The sequence below is a fragment of the Bufo bufo genome, chromosome 1 (genome assembly GCF_905171765.1).
Source record: "Bufo bufo chromosome 1, aBufBuf1.1, whole genome shotgun sequence".
NCBI lineage: Eukaryota > Metazoa > Chordata > Amphibia > Anura > Bufonidae > Bufo > Bufo bufo.
This window is the reverse complement of record NC_053389.1, coordinates 473,054,387-473,078,231: the sequence shown is the minus strand read 5'-3', so window position 1 is coordinate 473,078,231 and position 23,845 is coordinate 473,054,387. Positions and strand designations below refer to the sequence as shown.

Below are 23,845 nucleotides of genomic sequence, written 5' to 3'. Positions count from 1 at the left end.
CGTTTTGACTTTACATTGAAAGTCAATGGGGGACGGATCCGTTTGAAAATTGAGCCATACTGTGTCAACTTCAAACGGATCCGTCCCCATTGACTTACATTGTAAGTCTGGACGGATCCGTTTGCCTCCGCACGGCCAGGCGGACACCCGAACGCTGCAAGCAGCGTTCAGGTGTCCGTCTGCTGAGCGGAGCGGAGGACAAACGCTGCCAGACTGATGCATTCTGAGCGGATCCGCCTCCACTCAGAATGCATTGGGACTGGACGGATCCGTTCGGGACCGCTTGTGAGAGCCTTCAAACGGAGCTCACAAGCGGACACCCAAACGCTAGTGTGAAAGTAGCCTAAAAAGGTGGAAATGAGAGCCCAAGTCTATGTTTATCTGTTAATATATAGTGTTTTCTGGTCACTTGCTCATCACATGTTTTAGCAAATATATTGTCTGCACAGACTACAAAATATATTCCATCATCCCATACTGCCTATTTGTACTAATTAGTGTTGATCGAGCACCAAAGTGCTCGGGTGCTCAAGTAGAACACTTACCGAGCACAATGGAAGTCAGTGGGAGAACCCTATGCACCCCCTGCTCTATAGAGGGGAGGGTGTGGGGACTCTAGTTCGGCTTAGGAGTTCCTGCTCTCACTCCATATATAGCTATGTCCATATATGGAGTCAGTGCTTGGGACACCCCAGTGTATTTAAATCTAATTTAGCCTGTATTTCAGAAAAGTTTCTGCCGGGATTCAAACTCACGACCTTCTGTATTAGAGGCAAGGCACTTAACCGCTCAGCTATATATATCTATATATCTATATTTATTGTGACTGGCTAAGTAGTGTAGTGGTTAAAGTTCTGGGCAGAAGCTGTGAGTTTAAATCCTGTCACAAACTTTTTCAGAAGTCGAGGCTAAACTTAATAAATAAATATATAAAATATATATATATATATATATATATATATATATATATATATATATATATATATATATATATATATATATATATATATATATATATATATATAAAATCCGCAGCACATCCAAGTAGTGAAGAAGTAAAAGAAGCTTTAATCACCAAGCATGCGACGTTTCAATCCTCTCAATGGGATTTTTCTCAAGCAGTGACTGCTTGAGAAAAATCCCATTGAGAGGATTGAAACTTCGCATGCTTGGTGATTAAAGCTTCTTTTACTTCTTCACTACTTGGATGTGCTGCGGATTTCTTTTATTCTACATTATTTGGAGGGGGATCACCGACTCAGCCGCTGGCACTCTGTCTGTACTATAAAGATAGTGGTGCTGCCCACATTCCTTGAGATATATAATATATATATCTATATCTAATTTAACTTAACCTCTTATTTCTGAAAAAGTTTGTGATGGGATTTGAACTCCCATCTTCTGCATCATAGCCCAGAACTTTAACCACAACACTATATAGCTGCATAGCCAGTCACAAAAAAAAAGACTTCTACTGAGACCTATACAGTAGAAGTCCCTTTATTTTATTTTATTTTATTTTTTAAACTGGCTATGCAGCTATTATAGCTGAGTGGTTAAGTGCCTTGCCTCTAATACAGAAGGTCGAGAGTTTGAATCCCGGCAGAAACTTTTCTGAAATACAGGCTTAAATTAGATTTAAATATACTGGGGTGTCCCCAAGCATTGACTCCATATATGGACATAGCTATATATGGAGTCAGAGCAGGGACTCCTAAGCAGCGGACTCACACTGAGGGATTCCCTCACTGTACAGTAATCATCTACATAGAAATAGAGGCTAAATTAGATTTAAATACACTGACTCGAGCATCGGATGCTCGAGCACACGCGGTGTTCGGCCGAACTCCGCGATGTGCCGAGCATAGCGATGCTCGAGCTGAACTGGTGTTCAGCCGAGCATGCTCGCTCAACACTAGTACTAATATAAATGTCAGGTTCTGTCTGGGCATACTATGTGCTGGGAGACCATCCCAACATTATGTACTGAAAAATATATTCAGGGGGGCGTGGCCTGAGAGCGCATGGAGTAGGTCGCACCGCACTGAGCTCCTGCAGATATCCTGACTTTAGAGTGGTAGCAACCCCCTATATCGCTGATTCTTTCCTACCTGGTGGTTGAGAGGCGACAGGAGGGTGCTGTGCCAAATTTCTGAGCGCCGACATGCCGAAGTCCGGTAAAGGGCCGCGATCTGACAGGCCAGAGGTGAGCCGGCATGACGCCGAGGAAGCAGAGGGGCCGGCCTTACAGCCCAAGCTGAGACAGACTGCGGCCGCAAAGCTGAGCAGGTTTGCTCGCACGGATATCGCTGTGGGAGACTGGGCTGAGGAAAAGTTGATGGACGCTCATATCTCCTCTGGACAGGAGGATGAATCCACTGATGGGGAGGCCCTAGATGCGGTGAATTGGCCGCCATTAACCCCTGCACGGCCGGCAAAAGACGCGGTAGGCCCTAAAGCTGTGGTTGATGCAGAGCCTACTTTAAAAGATATTATGGCCGCTGTGGCCAGTTGTAATAGCACACTGAAGGTGCTTACAGTACAAGTTGGCAGCCTGAGGTTGGATGTGTCTTTAATTAGGCATGACCTACACAAAATTACAGAATGCACCTCTGAATTGCAGAAGAGGGTGTCCACCATTGAGGACGTTATTCAGCCTTTGCAAATGGCGGCAAAAACAACTGCTAAAGATATAGCTGCTTTATACGCCAAAACAGATGATCTGGAGAACAGGTCCAGAAGGAATAACCTGCGGATTGTGGGTATGCCAGAGAAGACGGAGGGGGATAATGCCACTGAATTTGTGGAAAAATGGTTGCACCAACTATTTCATGAAAAAGGTCTATCCTCATTATATGCGGTGGAGCGGGCGCACAGAGTCCCCATGCGGCCGCTTCCGCCTGGCAGACCTCCCTGTCCCATACTGGCGAAGATCCTGCATTTTAAAGACCGGGACACTATCCTGCGACAATCAAGGGACAATGAGGAGATGGTCCTGAATGGGGTTAAAGTGTCCATATTTCCGGATTATTCCAACGAAGTGCAGCGGAGGCGAAGTAGATTTATGGATATAAAGAAAAGGCTGAGAGCTCTACAAGTCCAGTACGCTATGCTGTTTCCTGCTAAACTGCGTGTGGTGGCATTGGGATCCACCAGATTTTTTGAAGATCCGGAGGAGGCGGCGCAGTGGCTGGACGTCCACGAGCGACAATTGAGAAGTGGTGCCCTGGACACTTGAAGGAGGCAGATATATGTTTCTTATGTTCACTTTATATATGCATTTGCACTCTAGGATTGCTTTAAATGTTGCACCAGTTAGGGAGTGTATTATGTAATGCTACCACATGGTAGTTCCTGAGGAGGGAGCAGGCGGTAAAGAAAGTAAAATGTATTTCTCAGATGTGGGGAGGATTCTCTACCTGAGGAAATGTGTTATAAACTGTTATGTTTATTGTAGGTTGGGGGGCAGGTTGCTCTCGGATTGCCCTGTTTTAATGTGTGAAGTGGATACTGAGGGGACAGTGATCCCCAGTTAAAGTAACCTGACTACGAGAGGGAGGGAGGGGGGTGGGGGGGCAGGGAGAAGGTTGGGGGGAAGGGTTAAGGTCTTGAACTATGAGCGAATGTTATCTGAGTGGGCTGTGAGATTCAAATATGGTTTGAAGTTTTACCATGTCACAGGTGATTAGAGTCTTAAGTTGGAATGTGAGAGGGATGGCTGATGCACGGAAAAGACAGTGTATTTTTCAGTATTTGGGGCGGTTTCAGCCGGCTATATGTTGCCTTCAGGAAACGCATTTGACTGGAGAAAATTTACACTGGATGAGTAAAAATTGGGTGATCCATGCGTTACATTCAACTCATTCCTCTCATTCTAGAGGTGTAAGTATGATTGTGCATAGTAGTATTAGGTATGAACATATGCAGGATTGTGTGGATGCTGAGGGTAGATATGTGTGTGTTGTGTGTAAGGTGGATGGAATACAGGTGGTGCTGGTGTCTGTGTATGTGCCTCCACCGTTTGCTTCCCCATTAATAAGAGAGATTATGGGCTTTGTGGCGGACTTCCCTGGGTTGCCGTGGCTATTGGTTGGAGACTTCAATTGCACGCTGAATGACTCCCTAGATAGATGCCGGGTGGAGGGAGCAGGTGGTTCACCGGGGAGTGCGGCTCTCAGGAATATTTTGGGTAAAGTAGGAGTACAGGATGTATGGAGATTGCGTAACCCTGATAAGCGTGAATTCTCGTGTAGATCAGCCACGCACCATTCGCTATCGCGTATAGATCTGGCCCTTGTTAACGACATAATGCTACCACTGGTTAAGGATGTTGTTTATCATCCTCGGTCGTTGTCGGACCATTCTCTGGTGCAGATTGACTTGTGCCTGGGGGTGCTCAGACAGGGACCGAGGCTGTGGAAGTGTAATTCTCATTGGTTGAATGTGTTGGGTGACCTGTCTGGGATTTCTCTGGAAATTAAGGAATTTTTTGATATCAATACAGGGTCGGCTTCGATACCAGGTGTATGGGACGCCATGAAAGCATTCCTGAGGGGAGTTCTGATGAAAGAAATTAACAAGCATAAATCCAGATCCAGGGAGGCGGATGTTAAGGCGCATGTACTAGTGGCTGAGGCTGAGAGAGAGTTTAGTAGATCCCCCACCACGGTTAGTAGCGAGGCGCTGGCGGTAGCTCAGGAGCAGCTGAGATGTCATTTAGTCCAGGCCGCAGATAGAAAGAGAAGCTTTTATCGTCAGAGATCTTTTGAGGAAGGAGAGAAGGTGGGTCATTTGTTGTCGGTGGTCTCGCAGGCCCAGAGGGGCTCCTCTTGCATTCAGGAACTGAGAGATGACATGGGGAACAGTAGCCAGGACACGAAAGGAATATTAGATATTCTAAAAAGCTTTTATGTATCTCTATATACTTCCACTGGATCTAGTTCTGATGAGGCTCTGAATGATTTCCTAGGGGAGGCACAGTTATCGGTGCTGTCAGAAGAGGATAGAGAGAGGCTGGAGGAGCCGATTACACTTGAGGAACTGGAAGCTGCACTTGGGGACATGGCAAGTGGTAAGGCGCCTGGAGCTGATGGTCTCCCAGTAGAGGTATACAAAAAGTTGCAGGGGATATTACTCCCTGAATTACTTAAGGTGTTTGAGCACCCATTGGAGGCAGGTTCGTTACCACATTCGATGCAGGAAGCTATAATTGTGGTTATACCTAAACCTGGAAAGGATCCTAAAATACCGGATTCTCACAGGCCAATTTCACTTCTTACGGCTGATGTTAAGCTCCTGGCGAAGGTGTTGGCGAACAGGCTGTCCAAAGTGATTCTGACCATAGTACACCCGGATCAGACGGGGTTTATGCCAGGGAAATCGACGGCTATTAATCTTCGTAGGCTGTACACTAGTTTAAATATTCCGGCGGATAACAGTGGAGACAGGGCCTTGCTTGCGCTTGACGCTGCTAAGGCGTTTGACAGTGTGGAATGGAAGTATTTGTGGGGGGTCCTGAGAACTATGGGCTTTGGTGAGCGGTTCATTCAGTGGGTACAGGTCCTGTAATCTAGTCCTAAGGCGAGAATTAGAGCTAATGGAGGGTTGTCAGACTGTTTTCCCCTTGCCAGGGGCTCCAGGCAGGGATGCCCACTGTCGCCCTTATTGTTTGCTCTTGCAATAGAGCCGCTTGCGGCACATATTCGCTTATCAACAAGTATAGAGGGGTTTAGATACGGCGAACCGCACAATAAAGTGGCTATGTACGCTGATGATGCTCTACTTTTCATGGGCGATACTGGTGCGTCCCTGGATGCGGCCATGGCATTGCTTGACAGATTTGGTAGCTTTTCTGGACTGCGGATAAATTGGCAAAAATCCTCTTTGATGCCAATTGATGGGCAGGCCCTGGCAGGCAGACAAGTAGATAGTTTGGTGCCCTGGGTGGATAAATTTAAATATCTGGGATTACATATAACACCGAGGCTATCGGATTTTGAAGAACTTAATCTGTCCCCATTGCTGGCTACTTTTAGGCTTAAAGTGAGGTCATGGTGTAGACTCTTTCTTTCGGTGGTAGGTAGAGTTATGATGCCCCAGTTGCTATATATACTGAATAATGCTCCAGTTTGGATCCCTCTGGATAGATTCAAGAAAATTCACTCTATATTTAGAGATCTTACTTGGAAGTACGGACAGGCTATGATCAAACTGGAGACATTACAGTATTCTAAGTCGGAAGGGGGCCTAGCTGTCCCTAACGCATGGATTTATTTTTTGGCTTCCCAATGTCTGCATTTTAAGGGATGGTTTGATCTACAAGCACCGGACATGACTGGGCAGATATTGCAGCATTGGCTGGGCAGTCATGACCTCATGGGCATTCTGGAAGGCTCAGGATTGCATGCAGGGAGGGAAAAACTTCCTCTTATTGAACTTATGAAAAAAGTTTGGGCAAAAGTGAAGCAGCTAAGAGGAGTGGGGGGTATTAGTGAACTTTCTCCTATTGGAAAGAACCACTTGTTGCCAGAACTATTTGCCATACCAGGACTTAGGAACTGGGAAACTTATGGAGTGACGAGAATTGGACAATTAATTAAGGACAAGATATGTAAGTCATTTCAAAACCTGCAGCAGGAATTTAATATCCCTAGGGAGTGGTTCTATAAATATCTTCAAATAAGGCATGCCCTTGAGGTCACGTTGCGGAAAGGATGTGAGATAGCTCAAATGGAGGGGGTTCATAAGCTTGTTCTTCCGACAGGTGGAGGGAAAAGAGGGTTAATATCGCAGGTGTACGCTCTTTTACTGGAAAAATTCTTAGAGGGATATCCGCTTTCAAGAATGAAAAAATGGGAGGCTGACGTGGGAGATATGTCTAAGGATAAGTGGGAAGATATATTGGAAGGAGTCCCCAAGGTGTCCTTGAGTGAACAGGGCAAATTGTCCCAACTATTTATCATACATAGAGTGTACAAAACACCGGTGTTCCTGAAAAAGATAGGAGTGAGAAGTGATGACAAGTGTCCAAAGTGTATGGAAGATGGTGCGGACTTGTTGCATATGCTGTGGTCTTGTCCGGTAGTTGGTAATTATTGGGAGGATGTTAGGAATATGATTAATAGCAAACTGACATTGGGAATTCAAAAAGATCCTAAGGTGTGTATTCTGGGGTATGTGTCTGAGATTGGAGGGACTGAACTGGTTAAGGTAGCTGTGGGGAGATTGCTATATGTGGCCAGGAAACTGATTGCTATGAGGTGGATCCAGGGAAGTCCGCCTACACTGAGCGAGTTTGAACGGAAGGTGCATGACATGCTGATATTTGAAAAAGGGGTGTATGTGAAGAGAGGGTGCCCTCAGAAGTTTGATAAAATGTGGAGTGAATGGTTATCTCATACCCATGTAGTTATATAGGCTCGTGATGATCAAGACCAGTTGTTAGGGTTGGGGGGGTTAGGGCAGGGCGAGGGGGGGAGGGATGTTGGGAAGGTTAAGATATTGGTAATTCTATGTCTAAAATACTTGTTTCAGCAAGTGTACACGTAATGTACAGATACGTGATAAAACTGTGTGCTGGTATCTCTATGATTACTGTTGTTCACTGATTCCACACGGTGGATAATGCAAAGAAAGGAAAATACAACGTATTGTTTTATGTTTTACTATGTATTTATTGTTCAATAAAAACGATTTGATTTTAAAAAAAAAAGAAAAATATATTCAGACATACTGCTGATTGTGTTATCCATACTGTCATACCTCCACCCAAATCGGACCCCCAAAATCGCATTAAAAAGTGGTATTCTCAAAGAAGACGGCCAGATGGTGGAACTGCATACCAAGCAGCTTTTCCATCTCGAGTATCTTTCTTTGGTAGAAAAACCTGTTAAAAGTTAAGGTTTTTCCTTTTGTAAAACCATTTTCTGCAACTGTTGTCATAAAGACTTCATTTTGTAAAGATTTTTTTGTGTGTTTGTGTTAACGTTTAAGAAGTTGCCATGTTGTAGTTCAGTAGAATACAGAGCATGGTTGTTTGGTTGACAATCCAGTTCTTCATGGACTGGTCACACAACTGCTCTTCCTGACTGTACCATTGATTTCTTTTCTCCACCTCATCCTGCCCCCCACCAGCAAATTCTGAACGATTTTTGTAGTTACTTTCGACAACTTGGCAAGTTATGAAAGGAGAATGTGTGGAGAGTTTTGATCCATTTATGTTGGTAATTTGACAACATTTCTAATTAAGCAATTATAAAGCAACAGTCGAGCTGTTATAATAATGTAATCGTAACTTGTTTTCAGTGAAGCTTGATCATGTTTTCTGATCATCTGCTAAATAACAGTATTTGTTCTTTCAGTGATGATCATGTGAAGTTCTTCTGCTTTCAAGTTCTGGAACACCAAATCAGATTCAAGTATGCACGATTGTTATGTTAATGTTTCATAAATGGAATGTCCAAAAATGATAAATCTGTGGCCACGTTTACAAGCATTTTATTTTGTATTTTGGTGTGTTTATAACAAAAAAAGCCATAGAACAATGCATGCAATGTCTGTTTTTTTTCTTGTTAACCCATTCTCACACAGTGCCTGCAGATTTTTTTTTTTTAAAGAGAACGCCCCTTTTAGACCACAGACACCCAGGGCTAATGTATGTGATAGATGATAACGTTGATCGCATGCATTTAGCCGCTTAGATGCCGTGGTTAAGCTTGACCACAGCATCTGGGAGCGCAAAAAGCTGGAAGAGTGCGCTTCCTGGCATGCACCACCTCCCCCTAGCGGGGATTGGGGGAGCCAGATGGTGTGCCGCTGCCTCGGTCCTCCTGAATAATCAGAGGCTGCCACACATAAGTTCCTATGGAGCCCTGGCACTGGCAGTGTCTCCATAGGAATGTAGTGTGATCCTCATAGACTCCAATGCTAATTCATTGGAGTCTATGAAAGAAGCAATATGGGGAACTATAAAAAAAAAAAGTGTAAAAAAAATAAAAACAATGTTTTAAAAAATATAAAAATTCTAATCACACACCTCTCCCCAAAATCAAAATAAACACAAAGGAGCTGAACTTGGGTGCAACAAAAGCAATGGTGATGCTCTCATTGCACTAAAGGCCTTATTTGCATATTAAGAAAAAGTATCATAACTTGGAAACGGAGCTTTAGATCAAAAAAGGTTGAACCATAGCTATGTGTCTATGCAAACAGTTTTATAGGGAGGTTGCTGAAGACAGATACTCTTTAAAGGGTTTCTACCACCTCGTTTGGACATATTTAGCTGTCAGACACTAGCGATCCGCTAGTGCCTGCTCTACCAAACAATGCTATTATAATAGCTTTTTGTGCAGCAGTTTCCATAAAAAACGAACTTTTATCGATATGCTAATGAGCCTCTAGGTGCTATGCAGGCGTCTTTTCAGCGTCTTTCGGCTCTGTCTACCTTCACAAAATGCCGCCCAGCGCGTCCCTCCAGCCCCCCCATCTCCTCTGGAATGCGATCCTCCCTCTGAGTCAGCGGACGAATTCTCGCGCATGCGCTGTGCGCGTCTGTCTTCGGCGCAGGCAATGTCTGACTGCTTTCTGCACAGACATCTCCACTGCGCCTGTTCCTCGGAGCACTATGATGTCATCGGCGCAGGCGCAGTGGAGATGTCTGTGCAGAAAGCGGTCAGACATTAACTGCGCCGAAGACAGACGCCCCCGGCGCATGCGCGAGAATTTGTCCGCTGACTCAGAGGGAGGATCGCATTCCAGAGGAGATGGGCAGGCTGGAGGGAAGCGCTGGGCGGCATTTTGTGAAGGTAGACGGAGCCTCTAGGTGCTGAAAAGACGGCCACATAGCACCTAGAGGCTCATTAGCATATTGATAAAAGTTCGTTTTTTATGGAAACGGCTGCACAAAAAGCTATTATAATAGCATTGTTTGGTAGAGCAGGCACTAGCTGATCGCTAGTGTCTGACAGCTAAATATGTCCAAACGAGGTGGTAGAAACCCTTTAAAGAGTGCTGCCAAAAAAAATAATTATTTTTATTACATATTAACAGTCTAAATGCGAACATCCTATTTAAATTTATTTTGTTTAATCCCCCCCAAAAAAATGGGTGGATGGTTCTCTGGATACTCTACTGCGTTCTGCTTTGTTTCCTACTATTATGACTATTACCTGAAGATAACGTCTTTCATATTGAATTTTCAGTGGCATAGTACTGCCAAATTAAAAAGGAACAGCCAAAAATTCTATAAAGTGTCTTTTTATGACTTGAGCTTAAACTATAACCCTTTCTAATTGCCTTTCCAGCTAGGTGTCCATATGCTCACTACGGTATACTGGAGTAAATGATAGAATAATATTTGATCATTAAAAGTGTGTGCTAGTGATGAATAAATAGTCATGATTCTAAGGTCTAAATTTGCATAATGACATTTTCTCGCCCATATTGATTGGGGGACACAGGAACCGTGGGTATAGCTATGTCCTCTAGGAGGCGTTGACATAGTAAAAGCTGTTAGCTCCTCCCCTGGCAGCTATACCCCCTCCAGCCTGGAGAGAGAGCTTCACTTTTTTCTAGTGTTAATAGGAGGCAAGACCTCCCTGCTCTGCAGGGTAGCTCCTGAAGATTTATTTTATTTTAGTTTATTTTTTTTCTCTTCTTTTAGGTGCGAAACAGTGGTCGCCTCGCCTCCCTGTTCTCCCGGGGGGAGCACGCCAGCGTTGGCTCGCCAGGCCGCTTCCTCCCCCCACCAGAAGTCAAGGTGGACCAGGGCAGCCTCACTCCCCTGCATCCCGCCAGCAGAAGGGTCACCCATCCATTCTTCCCGCCCTGCTCCTCCTCCTCCCCCAGAAGCATGCTGAGCCAGCCCCCGGTCCTCAAAATGGCCTTAACCCTTCCATGCCCAGCCGCCTCTTTAGGCCAGCATATCTGGGGATCTTCTCCTAGTGCAAAGATGGTAATGCGAGGAATTTAACCCTTTCCTGCCTCTTGTGCACTTGGGGCCGGCATCTTAGTTAAAAAAAAAAAAAAAAGTGCGCCATATGGGTCCCCCTCCTCAGCCCTCACTACCACGGGACCAACCTGTCTGTGTGGTACCACACTGGGGCTGTGTCCTATCTCGGATAGGGAGGACCTCTCATAGTTCCCAATCCGCCCTCTGGGGCCGTTTGGTTGTTAATTTTCCACCTTCGCAAACCCGTGGAGGACAGCTGAAGTATTTCCAATCCACCCTCCGGGTCGTTTGGTTGATAATTCTCCACCTGCACAATACAGTGGAGAACCTCTGGAATTCCTCATTCACCCTCCGGGGTCGTTTTGGTTGATAATTCTACACCAGCGCATTTAATAAGGGACCTCTGACATTCCCAGTCCACCCTCCTGGGTCGTCGTTGGTTGATAATTCGACACCTGCGCAATCCAGTGGGGGACAACTGGAACTTCCAAATCCACCTTCTGGGGTCGTTTGGTTGATAATTCTCTGCCGCCGCAATTTTATAATGGAACTCTGTTTCCCAATCCACCCTCCCAGGTCGTTTGGTTGATAATTCTCCACCTGTGCAATCACCCTCCGGAGTCGTTTGCTTGATGAAGCCGGTCGACTGACCTCTAGAAGTTTCCATTCCACCCCCTTGGTAGTTTGGTTGATAAGTCCCCACCTGCGCAGTCCGCAACTGCCAGGGGCAAGATTCTGAGGAGTAGACCTACACGCTAGCAGACCACAAGAGGTAATCTTTCTCCTCGAATATTTCCACACCCCCTCCCTTCCTCCCTGAGTACCCCCTTCCATAGGCGGAGTAATTGCACTACTTCAGGATACAGTACTGGCCTTATACATTGTCTCCTGCCATTGGTGGACTATGTACAATAACACTGGTTTAAGTGCCGGACGTATACATCCCCCCCCCCCCCCCCCTTACATTCTCACCGGTTACAAGGTGTGCTGTATGCATTACCCCCTAACCTGGGCATTAACCCGCCCCCTCCTTCATAGGTGGGGTGTTTTCCCTACCACTGGCTTAAGTATTTGCTGTACGCATTCCACCTTCCATAGGTAGGGTAATTGCACCACCATTGCATACGGTCCCGACTGTCGCGCTATCCTTCCATAGGCGGAGTGTTGCACATCACTGTGCTTCCTGTTTGCATTTCCCCCTTTCACAAGTGATCCACTAGCGGGGGAATAACTAAACATCTTCAGATAATGCAATTCAACTGCGCCACGGCTCTAGGTGCCTTTGCTTATTTCACAAGGGGGCGTGGCAACAGTCAGTACTCGACGGTGCCCGGTACTCTTACTCTAGTGCTATGAGTGCGGCCAGTGGATACGGTGGCTATTCCTCCATTGTATCCTTCTGTTCTTTTGGTGCTGGTTTTGGGCATGATTATAACATCCTCTGTCTTCTCAGGGGGTTTACTAGCATCACTTGTGTCCTAGACACCCCCATCTTCATGGGCCTTCATTGTTCCAGTCGGTCATGATATTGTCCGCATCAATACGTAGTGCGTACACCATTGCACGTATATGTTGAGTACGTTCCAGCGAGTCAAGTGTTTCACTGACTCTGTATTCTCTATCACCACTCCTCCTTCTCTGGGAAAGTGGTTATGCTGGCACTCTGATTTAGCTACTACAGCGTGTTCTCCTCCACAGGTGCAGCCTTTTGCTAATGCTTGAGTTTGTAGTCGCTGCAGTGGGTCATCCCCCCCCCCCCTTCCCCCTCAGGTAGGAGTCCTACCTTGGCGCTAGCTTGGCAGTTTCTCCTATTCAGCGCCCTTCCAAGTAGAGTTTTTAAGGTTTGCTCTACTTAAACTGCAGTACGGTACGTGGCTTCTACGGATAGTCTTAGGCCTCCCCCTCAGTTTTGCGCTGACGGGACAAGCGCTGGCTACTACTGTGGGAGCGGTATTGCGTTACCACTACATACTTGGTTGGGTTCTTACTGCTCAGCTCTTTCATCAGGTGATGGACTCTTCTAGCACCGAGTTCGGTGGCCTTGCAGGTGGCCCCCTCCTCTGCTGGGGTATGGGGCTAGCAATACAGTGTGACTCCCCTTGCCTGACTTCCTCCTCAGGCGGAGTTTTTTGCGCAGCCACTTAATCCTTGGCTAGTTCTGTATAGCCCCGGTCTCGAACGGGGAATAAGCTTAGACCTAGCCTATTCTTCTCCTTTCTTTTTTTTTTTTTTCCTCCTCTGGCTCATGGTTCATAGACACCCGCATGCCTTGGTAGTTCCTACATTACTACCTTCCCTCATCTGCATTTGCACGGGGTATTCATTTGGTGGCCTTCCATTCCAGACACGCTCCGGTCCCGACTGGTGGGCGGTGGCGCCCTCCACATCCCTTCTTCTACAGGGACTCCTTCCATTGATCTGGGTGTGCTAACGTTATTTTACACGAAAGCTCCCCACCTTTCTCTCCCGTGCAGGAGTTCCGGAAGCATCCGGCATGGAGGCCCTGATATCTCCTTGGCGGGAGTTCTCCCTCCTTGCGTGTTTTTTTCCTTCTACCCAGGGTTCTACGGAGGATCAGATGGAGGGCATTCCGACAAATCCTAGTCGCTCCGGATTGGCCACGTCGCGCGTGGTTCGCCGACATCGGTCTCCTTCTAGGAGATGTCCCTTGGTCACTGCCACTAAGAGACTACCTTCTTTCACAGGGTCCGGTCTTACATCAGCATTTAGGGTCTTGGTTGACGGCGTGGCTATTGAAACCACTATTCTGATGTGGAGAGGGTTTTCGGCGGACGTCATCCGCACTATGATTCAGGCCAGGAAGCCTGCACTGCCCAGGATCTATTATAGGACCTGGCCGTCCTCCTGGGCTTCTGTAAAAGCTGGGACATTCCCTCACTCCGTTTTTCTTTTATTATAATTTTTTTCCTATCCTTTCTACAATCAGGGTTGGACCTTGGTTTATCCCTTAGTTCCACGATGGGTCAGGGGTTGGCGCTTCTATCCTGGGGCAGCTTTCCCATGGAAACCTTCCTTCAGGGAGTGGCACATACGGTTCCTCTGTACTGTCCTTTACCGCCTTGGGATCTGAATATAGTTCTCTCAGCGTTCCAGTCTTCTCCCTTTGAGCCCTTGGGGAGATCTCACTCCGGCTCCTGTCCTGGAAGGTAGTTTTTTCTTGTGGCTATCACATCCATCAGACGGATGTCTGAGTTGGGGGTGCTCTCTTGCAGAGAACCCTTCCTGGGTCTTCACAAGAATAAGGCAGTTCTCCGGCCCATTCCTTCTCTCTCCCGAAGGTGGTCTCTGTCTTCCCCATCAATGAAGAAATTGTCCTTCCTTTACTGTCCCTCTCCTTTACTCCCTAGGGAAGGGAGTTACGTCATTGACGTTGTCAGGGCTCTGATCATTATTGGCTGCCTCCAGTCCCTTCCGGCGTTCGAAACCCCTTTTTTGTCATCCGAAGGGTCCACGCAAGAGATTGGCGGCCTCCAAGGTGGCAATTGCACGATGGATTCGATCTGCAAATGCTGTACCATTCCGCACCCGGAGCAGGGTTCCGCCCTTAGTTGTCACAGCTTGCTCCACTGAGCGGTGGGCACTTCTTGGGCTCTGCAGAATCGCGCTTCGGCTGCACAGTTGTGTAACGCGGCTTCTGGTCCTCCTTACACACATTCACAAAATTTTACCAGGTGCATACTTATGCATCGGCGGACGCTGCTTGGGCCGCTCGGTCTTGCAGGCGGCAGTTTCTTAGATGCCAGCAGGGACGCTTGCTTCCATGGGTCTGTGGTTTTTCCCTCCCCGTAGACTGCTTTTGGACGTCCCACGGTTCCTGTGTCCCCCAATGAATATGTTCGAGAAAAGGAGATATTTGTATAACTTACCAGTAAAATCTCTCTCGCTCTTCATTGGGGGACACAGCACCCACCCAGTATTGTTCTTCGGCCACAGTTGTGGCAGTTGCTGGTTAGAACCCTGTTTGGGTCTTTTGGCATGGTTGGTGTTCCATGTTTTTATTTCTTGGTTGGCTTGCTTCTCCTACTGCTTGTACACAAACTGAAGCTCTCTCTCCAGGCTGGAGGGGGTATAGCTGCCAGGGGAGGAGCTAACAGCTTTTACTAGTGTCAACGCTTCCTAGAGAACATGGCTATACCCACTGTTCCTGTGTCCCCCAATTAAGAGCGAGAAAGAGATTTTACTGGTAAGTTATACAAAAATCTCCTTTTTATATTTTTCAGGTACGCTGAGTTGACGGCACTCCAGCAACAACTAATAAGGGAAACGCTAATCACATGGCTTCAAGCTCAGGTATTTTACATCTACACCACTGTAAAGGTCTTATTTTAAGTCCATATTCGACCAATAACCAGTGGTGTTTTACATGATTATTGCTCTCTGCATAGTAGGGCTTTGTTCACATCTCTGCCAGGCATTCCATCTTTCATTAGAGCAGAAAAACATAATGCAAGCAAAAAAAAACTGATCCATCAAATAAGTGTCCAACGGACCCTATTGACTGTAATGGGCTTAAGGGGAAGTTCACACTTCTGTTATTTAGTCAGTTATTTCCATCAGTTTTTGTGAGCCAAAGCCCGTGGTGAAGCCTACTCAGAGATAAGCTGTAATGGAAAGATATGCACCTGTTCTCTGTTTAGTACCCAGATCTGGTTTTGGCTCACAATAAGGGTCCATTCACACGTCCGTAGAATGGGTCCGGCTCCACGAATCCGGACACATTCATTCTCTATAGGGCCGGAAGAGATGCGGTCAGCACAGTGTGCTGTCCGCATCCTCATTTCCGGACCGTGGCCCCGATCTATTTTTTTCGGGAGCCACGGACCAGAAGAACATGTACTATTCTATTCTTGTCCTCAATTGCAGACAACAATAGGCAGTTCTATGGGGGTGCCGGCTGGGTGTATTGTGGATCTGCAATTTGCGGATCCGAAATACACTACGGACATGTGAATGGACCCTAACTGTTGGAAATAACTGACCAAATAACTGAAGTGTGAACTCAGCCTAAGGGCTCTTTCACACCTGCGTTCTTGTCTTCCGGCATAGAGTTCCGTCGTCGGGGCTCTATGCCGGAAGAATCCTGATCAGGATTATCCCAATGCATTCTGAATGGAGTGTAATCCGTTCAGGATGCATCAGGATGTCTTCAGTTCCGGAACGGAACGTTTTTTGACCGGAGAAAATACCGCAGCATGCTGCGCTTTTTGCTCCGGCCAAAAATCCGGAACACTTGCCGCAAGGCCGGATCCGGAATTAATGCCCATTGAAAGGCATTGATCCGGATCCGGCCTTAAGCTAAACGTCGTTTCGGCGCATTGCCGGAGCCGACATTTAGCTTTTTCTGAATGGTAACCATGGGTGCCGGGACGCTAAAGTCCTGGCAGCCATGGTAAAGTGTAGTGGGGAGCGGGGGAGCAGCATACTTACCGTCCGTGCGGCTCCCGGGGCGCTCCAGAGTGATGTCAGGGCGCCCCAAGCGCATGGAGCATGTGATCGCATTGGACACGTCATCCATGCGCATGGGGCGCTCTGACGTCACTCTGGAGCGCCCCGGGAGCCGCACGGACTGTAAGTATACTGCTCCCCCGCTCCCCGCTCCTACTATGGCAACCAGGACTTTAATAGCGTCCTGGGTGCCATAGTAACACTGAAAGCATTTTGAAGACTGTTCCGTCTTCAAATGCTTTCAGTACACTTGCGTTTTTCCGGATCCGGAGTGTAATTCCGGCAAGTGGAGTGCACGCCGGATCCGGACAACGCAAGTGTGAAAAAGGCCTAAGTTGAGTTTTCATCATGATGATCGTCTTTTTACCAGACAAGATGGCGCTGCATGCTACGCCATTTCAGCAGGATGTGCTATAAAAGTCTAATGGGTGTTGTGCAACCTCTGGAACCCCTATATAGCAGGAGAAAGTGGAAATGCTAGACGGCAGTCATTGAGAGGAGTAAATGCAGGGAAAGCAAGCGTCTTATTTGTATTCCTCTTTCCATTACATATACTCTATGAAGTGCAAAGCCATGACTGAGATCAGACCAGATATATCAAAAAAGCGTATATCTTAGGGCTCTTTCACACTTGCGTTATTGTCTTCCGGCATAGAGTTCCGTCGTCGGGACTCTATGCCGGAAGAATACTGATCAGGATTATCCTAATGCATTCTGAATGGAGAGTAATCCGTTCAGGATGCATCAGGATGTCTTCAGTTCCGGTACGGAACGTTTTTTGGCCGGAGAAAATACCGCAGCATGCTGCGCTTTTTGCTCCGGCCAAAAATCCTGAAGACTTGCCGCAAGGCCGGATCCGGGATCAATGCCCATTGAAAGGCATTGATCCGGATCCGGCCTTAAGCTAAACGTCGTTTCGGCGCATTGCCGGACCCGACGTTTAGCTTTTTCTGAATAGTTACCATGGCTGCCGGGACGCTAAAGTCCTGACAGCCATGGTAAGTGTAGCGGGGAGCGGGGGAGCAGCATACTTACCGTCCGTGCGGCTCCCCGGGCGCTCCAGAGTGACGTCAGGGCGCCCCAAGCGCATGGATCACGTGATCACATGGATCACGTCATCCATGCGCATGGGGCGCTCTGACGTCATTCTGGAGCGCCCGGGGAGCCGCACGGACTGTAAGTATACCGCTCCCCCGCTCCCCGCTCCTACTATGGCAACCAGGACTTTAATAGCGTCCTGGGTGCCATAGTAACACTGAAAGCATTTGGAAGACGGTTCCGTCTTCAAATGCTTTCAGTACACTTGCGTTGTTACGGATCCGGCAGGCACCTCCGGCAACGGAAGTGCACGCCGGATCCCAACAACGCAAGTGTGAAAGAGGCCTTAAAGGGGTTTTCCAATATCTTTTAAAAAAAATTGTAGGAGAACAGGGGCCTTAAGAAATAAATCCCTTGCTCACCTTTTTTAAATGTCATGCTCAACCACTTCGATCACCGCTCAGCCTACAACAGTCATGGGCCATTCATAGATCACATAGCTGCTGCAGCCAGTCACTTCAGGCCCAGCGTGGACTGGAGCAGCATTGTGTGAATTTTAACCACTTGCCATCTGGGCCATTTGTCCCCTTCCTGACCAGGCCTAATTTAGCAAAACTGACATATCTCCCTTTATGTGGTAATAACTTTGGAACGCCTTTATTTATCCAAGTCATTCAGAGATTGTTTTCTCGTGACACATTGTACTTCATGATAATCATAAATTTGAGTCAAAATATTCCACCTTTATTTATGAAAAAATCCCAAATTTACCCAAAAATTTTCAAAATTCGCTATTTTCAACATTTCTATTTCTCTGCATTTAAAACAGAAAGTGATACCTCATAAAATATTTATTACTTAACATTCCCCATATGTCTACTTTATGTTGGCATCATTTTGGAAATGTCATTTTATTTTTTTAGGACGTTAGAAGGCTTAGAAGTTTAGAAGCAATTCTTCAAATTTTTAAGAAAATTGCCAAAACCCACTTTTTATGGACCAGTTCAGGTCTGAAGTCACTTTGTGGGGCCTACATAGTGGATACCCCCATAAATGACCCCATTGTAGAAACTACACCCCTCAAGGTATTCAAAACCGATTTTACAAACTTTGTTAACCCTTTAGGCGTTCCACAAGAATTAAAGGAAAATGGAGATCAAATTTTTAAATTTCACTTTTTTGGCAGATTTTCCATTTTAATCCAATTTTTTTCTTTAACACATCGAGGGTTAACAGCCAAACAAAACTCAATATTTATTACCCAGATTCTGCAGTTTACAGAAACACCCCACATGTCATAAACTGCTGTATGGGCACACGGCAGGGCGCAGAAGAAAAGGAACTCCACATGGTTTTTAGATGCCATGTCCCATTTGAAGCCCCCTGATGCACCCTTACAGTAGAAACTCCCAAGAAGTGACCCCAATGGAAACTAGTGGATAAGGTGCCAGTTTTATTAGTACTATTTTTGGGTACATATGAATTTTTGATCATTCATTATAACACTTTATGGGGCAAGGTGGCCAAAAAATTGGTTGTTTTAGCACAGTTTCTATTTATTTATTTTTACAGCGTTCACCTGAGGGGTTCAGTCAAGTGACATTTTTATAGAGCAGATTGTTACGGACGTGGCGATGCCTAATATGTATACTTTTTCTCATTTATTAAAGTTTTACACAATAATAACATTTTTGAAACAAAAAAATTATGTTTTAAAGTGTCCATGTTCTGAGAGCTATAGTTTTTTTTAAATTCTTGAGAGATTTTCTTATGTAGGGGCTCATTTTTTGCGGGATGAGGTGACTGTTTTATTGGTACCATTTTGTGGGACATACGCCTTTTTGATCACTTGGTGTTGCACCTTTTGCGATGCAAGGTGACAAAAATTGCTTTTTTTCACTTTTTTTTTTTTTACGGTGTTCACCTGAGGGGTTAGCTCATGTGATATTTTTCTATTTTTTCTATTTTAAAAAACAAAGATTTATTCCTTACTTGGGGACTTTTTTCTTTTTTACATGTGAAACTTTTTTTTTTTTCTTCAACCCTTTATTTTATTTTTTTATTTTTTTACACTTTTCGTCCCCCATAAGGTCATACAAGACCTCTGGGGGACATTTGCTTCACTTTTTTTCATTTTTTTTTCACTGTTGATTTCTCCTGTAACTGGGGCTGACATAGTAGCCCCAGTTACAGAAGAAATGCACCCCCAGAGAGGCTGTACAGCATAATTCTGCGCTGTACAGCCTCAGAGCAGGGCTGATCGAGGTCTGTGAAAGACCTCACACAGCCCCTGCACTCTCCGGTCACGGCGGTCACATGACCGCAGGGCCGGAACAGGAAGCACATAGCGCTTCCTGCTCTGTATACACAGCGCTCGGTGAGCGCTGTGTATGCAGCGATCCAGAAGGCAGGGACACCTGGGAACTGTCCCTGCCTTCTCTCTGGGTTGCCCTGCTGTCACTGACAGCAGGCAACCCGATCAGCAGCTGCACAATTAGCGTGCAGCTGCAATTTCTGAACGAACGTTTTAAAACGTGCGTTCAGAAATAGAGATCCACCCATAGGATGTTTATATCCTATGGGCGGACGGGAGGAGGTTAAAAGGTATGGGTTTTTTCTTTTATTACTCTTGTCAGATTTTACTAAATATGAAAAAACCCCTTTACGTACGGTGGTGCTTGAAAGTTTGTGAAGCCTTCAGAATTTTCTATATGTCTGCATAAATTGATTAGTCCTGAAGATCAGCTTAAGGAATTTAAGTCAATCTCTCTGTACAAAACAGCTTCAACTCTGATATGTTGGTGGTTTTTCCCCTCGTCCTATGACAGCACCAGGAGAGAGAATCCTTCGCCCAGAACAGGAAACCACAGATATTTAAGAAGGAGGGGCCTCTCCATCCCTCAGTGGTTTCCTGTCCTGGGAAGAGGATTCCTACAGTGTTCGGTGGAGAGTAGATTTTCTCTCTATCCTTGTACGTCGGCTGGGCGCTCCCTTTGGCCTCCTGGATGACTTCTCTGGACGGCCGGTAAGGCTGACGAAGCAGAAGCTGCAGGGCGGGAGTACATAGAGTGTGCCTCTCCGTCCCTGGTGTAGCGAGACCCCGCGGGCTTGCCGCCGGGAGCGAGATCTCGCGATACTTCGTTCCTGGAGAGGAGTACGTGGGAAATTAAAATTTTCAACACACTTAAGCCCAGCTGGATTGGCCTGGGGGATACTTGCTGTGTTTTTGCGGATACAAGGCGTTTTGTTTGTTCTCTGGCAACATGGAAGACGCTGGAGAGATGCACAAGAAACAGTCTACCCCTGCCTCTGCAGTATGATTTGGAGGGCATGTACGGTATATTGTTTCCCCTTAGCATTTGTTTATGGTGGCATATTGACTTTCAGGATAAGCCCAGAAAAAGTAGCGGCTAAGGCAAAGCATAAGGAGTGGGGGTTATGTAAGATCAAACTGCCCCCCTCCTATGTTAAACTACTGTCGTCCCTGCATAGAAAATACTATTGCGAAGGAGTCTTCTTCAATGTTGAAATGCCTGAAATTTATCACAGAGGAAGTGGGTAATGCCTTGAAGCCTAAAAGGGAAGGCCATAGGAGTAAAGATAAGTCTCCTTTTGCGCATGATTGTTCTGACGTTTCAAGTTCAGATGAAGATATGGCAGAAAGTGGTGAGGTCCTGTCTATCTCATAGTCCGAAGAGAATAGGGGCGGTAGACCATTCTTTCCCATCCAGGATGTGGATCAACTTTTAAAGGCCATCATGGCTACTATGAATATTGAGGATCCTAAGGAAGTGAGATCAGTTCAGGATGTAATGTTTGAGGGGTGGGAGGTAGAAAAAAAATTTTTTTTTTCATTTACAAAAATGTGGTGGCCATGATAACAAATGAGTGGAAGAACCCGATAAGCGCAATTTTATTCCATCATCGGTTAAGCGCAAATACCCCTTTTGATACAGAGTCAATTCTATGGGATCATGCTCTTAAGATTGATGTACCAATTGCTAAGTTTCACGCAGGTCATCTCTACCATTTGATGATTTAGGGCAGCTTAAGGACGCTATGGACAGGAAAGCTGATAGCCTCCCTTAAGCATAATATAGTACATGTACTGCTAGAGCTCTCATTCTATGGGTTAAGCAGTTAGAAGATCAAATTAGAAATAAAACTCCTAAGGAGTTTTATTTCCTGTTATTGCCAAAGCCGCAGATTTTCTAGCGGACACTTCTGCCGATGCCGTTAGATTATCTTCCCGTACATCTTCCCTGGCTAATTTTGCTTGTAGGGCCCTTTGGCTCAAGAATTGGTCGGGGACGTGGCTTCTAAAAACCGACTTTGTAATATTCCTTGTGAGGGTAGTCTGAAGGATTCAGACTAGAGTTCAAAAGTTGTCCCCCAGACAAATTCTTAGTTACAGAGGTAGGTGGAAGAGCTCAAGAGGCTTTGGAGGAGGTAGAAAGGCTTGTTATAAAAGGTGCACTTATCTCCTGTCCTCCATCAGAAGAAGGTACGGGGTACAACTCCGGCCTTTTTTCTTGGTATAAAAGCCAAGCGGAGAGTACAGGACCATCATAAACTTAAGAGGGTTAAACAGATTTTTAGTTTACAGGAAGTTCAAGATGGAAACAATTAAGTCAGTGGTGGACCTCTTGTACAAAGACTGTTATATGGTAGTTCTAGACATAAGGGACGCGTACTATCATCTTCCAATATGGCCAGCCCACCAAAAATACTTGAGTGGTGCTGAAGATACAAGGATGTCTGAAGCATTTTCAGTTCCAGGTTCTACCATTTGGGATTTTCATGGCCCCTCGCATCTTCACAAAACTGATAGCAGAGGTGGCTGCCCATATAAAAGATCCTATTTGTCCCTTACCTGGACAACTTCTTGATTATTGCTCCGTCCGAACAGACTTGTCTGGTCCAGATGGAGCATGTGATTTACCATTTTGAAATCTCTAGGTTGGTTGATCAATACGGAAAAATCCAGGATGGTTCCGCAGAACAGTTCCTGGGCATATTAACTAGTCTGCTCAGTAATCCTTTCTACCTCTAGAGAAGGTCCAGAAAGTAAGGTCAATGATAGATCTTCTTGTTCAGAAACCATATCTATCAATCAGAGTTTGAAACTTTAACCTCCTGCATTCCTGCGGTTCCATGGGCTCAGGCTCATTCCAGGAGTCTACAATGGGAGATTCTCCAGTCATGGTCAGGGGATATGAAGGATTTGAACAGGAAGATTTTTATCTCCAGACAAACTTGCAGTTCCCTAAGGTGGTGGTTGGACCCAGACAAGATTGCAATAGTATTGACTATAGATGCCAGTCTGTTGGTTGGGTGGCTCATGTCCAGAACAGGGTTCTGCAATGCCCTTGGGTAGGATTGATATGTGCCGCTTCTTCAAACGTAAAAGAGCTGATGCTGGTGCTGAGAGCATTGCAGGAGATTTTTCCCTTGCTCCAGGATCATCATCTAAAGGTCTTATGACAATGGTTCCGTAGTAGCTTATCTAAATCATCAGGGGGGACCAGATCCTTGGAGTTACTACAGGTATCTGCTCAAATTTATTCCCTGCTAGAAGGAAGAGTCTTGTCCTTGTCGGCCCTTTATATCAAAGGGGTTGACAACCAGGAGGCAGATTTTTTAAATTGTCACAAACTGGACCAAAGAGTGGTCTTTGGGGAGAGCCCTTGGTGGATCTTTTTGCCACAAGAGCAAACAGGAAAGTGGAATTATTTATTTATTTTTCCCCCTTTTTCCGAGGGATTTTCCCTCCGTGAGTGGACGCTTTTCTACAACCATGGAACAGGGGACTGCTCTATGCCTTCCCTCCTCTTCAGTTGATCTCCAGAGTCCTCAGGAAGATAAGTGAGGAAAGAGCCTCGGTGATCATGGTGCCGTTTTGGCCCCGTTGTGCTTGGTTCACGTGGCTGAGACTTCTTTCGGTCAGGGATCCTTAGGTGCTACCATAGATTCCGGACCTTCTGAGCCAGGGTCCAGTCATTCATCCTCCGGTAAAAGGCCTCCACCCGACGGCCTGGTTTTTGACAGGTCGCTACAAGTATATAGGGGGTTGTCTGAGGCCGTTATTTCTACCTTGTTAAAAAGTAGGAAACCAGTAACCACTATGCTAGAACGTGGGTGGCTTTTTTTGCCTTCTTAGGAATTGATCCTGTTCCGCATTGTAGTCTTTCTATCCCCAAAATGTTTCTTTTTCTTCAGGGAGGGGTAGAAAAAGGTTTGTCCCTTAGCACCTTTAAAGTCCAGATTGCAGCCTTAAGTGTACTTTTTGACACTAGGTTAGCATCCCACCCTCTTGTCTTGAGGTTTTGTAAGGCTGTAGCAAGGGATATCCCTGCTAGAATCTCCAGAGCCCCCCCCCCCCCCCCCTCCCTG

General features: G+C 46.0%; 1 protein-coding gene across 1 annotated transcript in view; it reads left to right on the top strand.

The window, feature by feature from the left end:
• The window catches only part of XPOT (exportin for tRNA), a 116,968-nt gene that overhangs the window by 5,699 nt on the left and 87,424 nt on the right, over positions 1-23,845 (top strand). The window contains exons 4-5 of the mRNA XM_040409170.1: positions 8,361-8,417; positions 15,190-15,259. Of these exons, the coding sequence (XP_040265104.1) occupies positions 8,361-8,417; positions 15,190-15,259 (127 nt within the window). The remainder of the gene's footprint in view (positions 1-8,360; positions 8,418-15,189; positions 15,260-23,845) is intronic.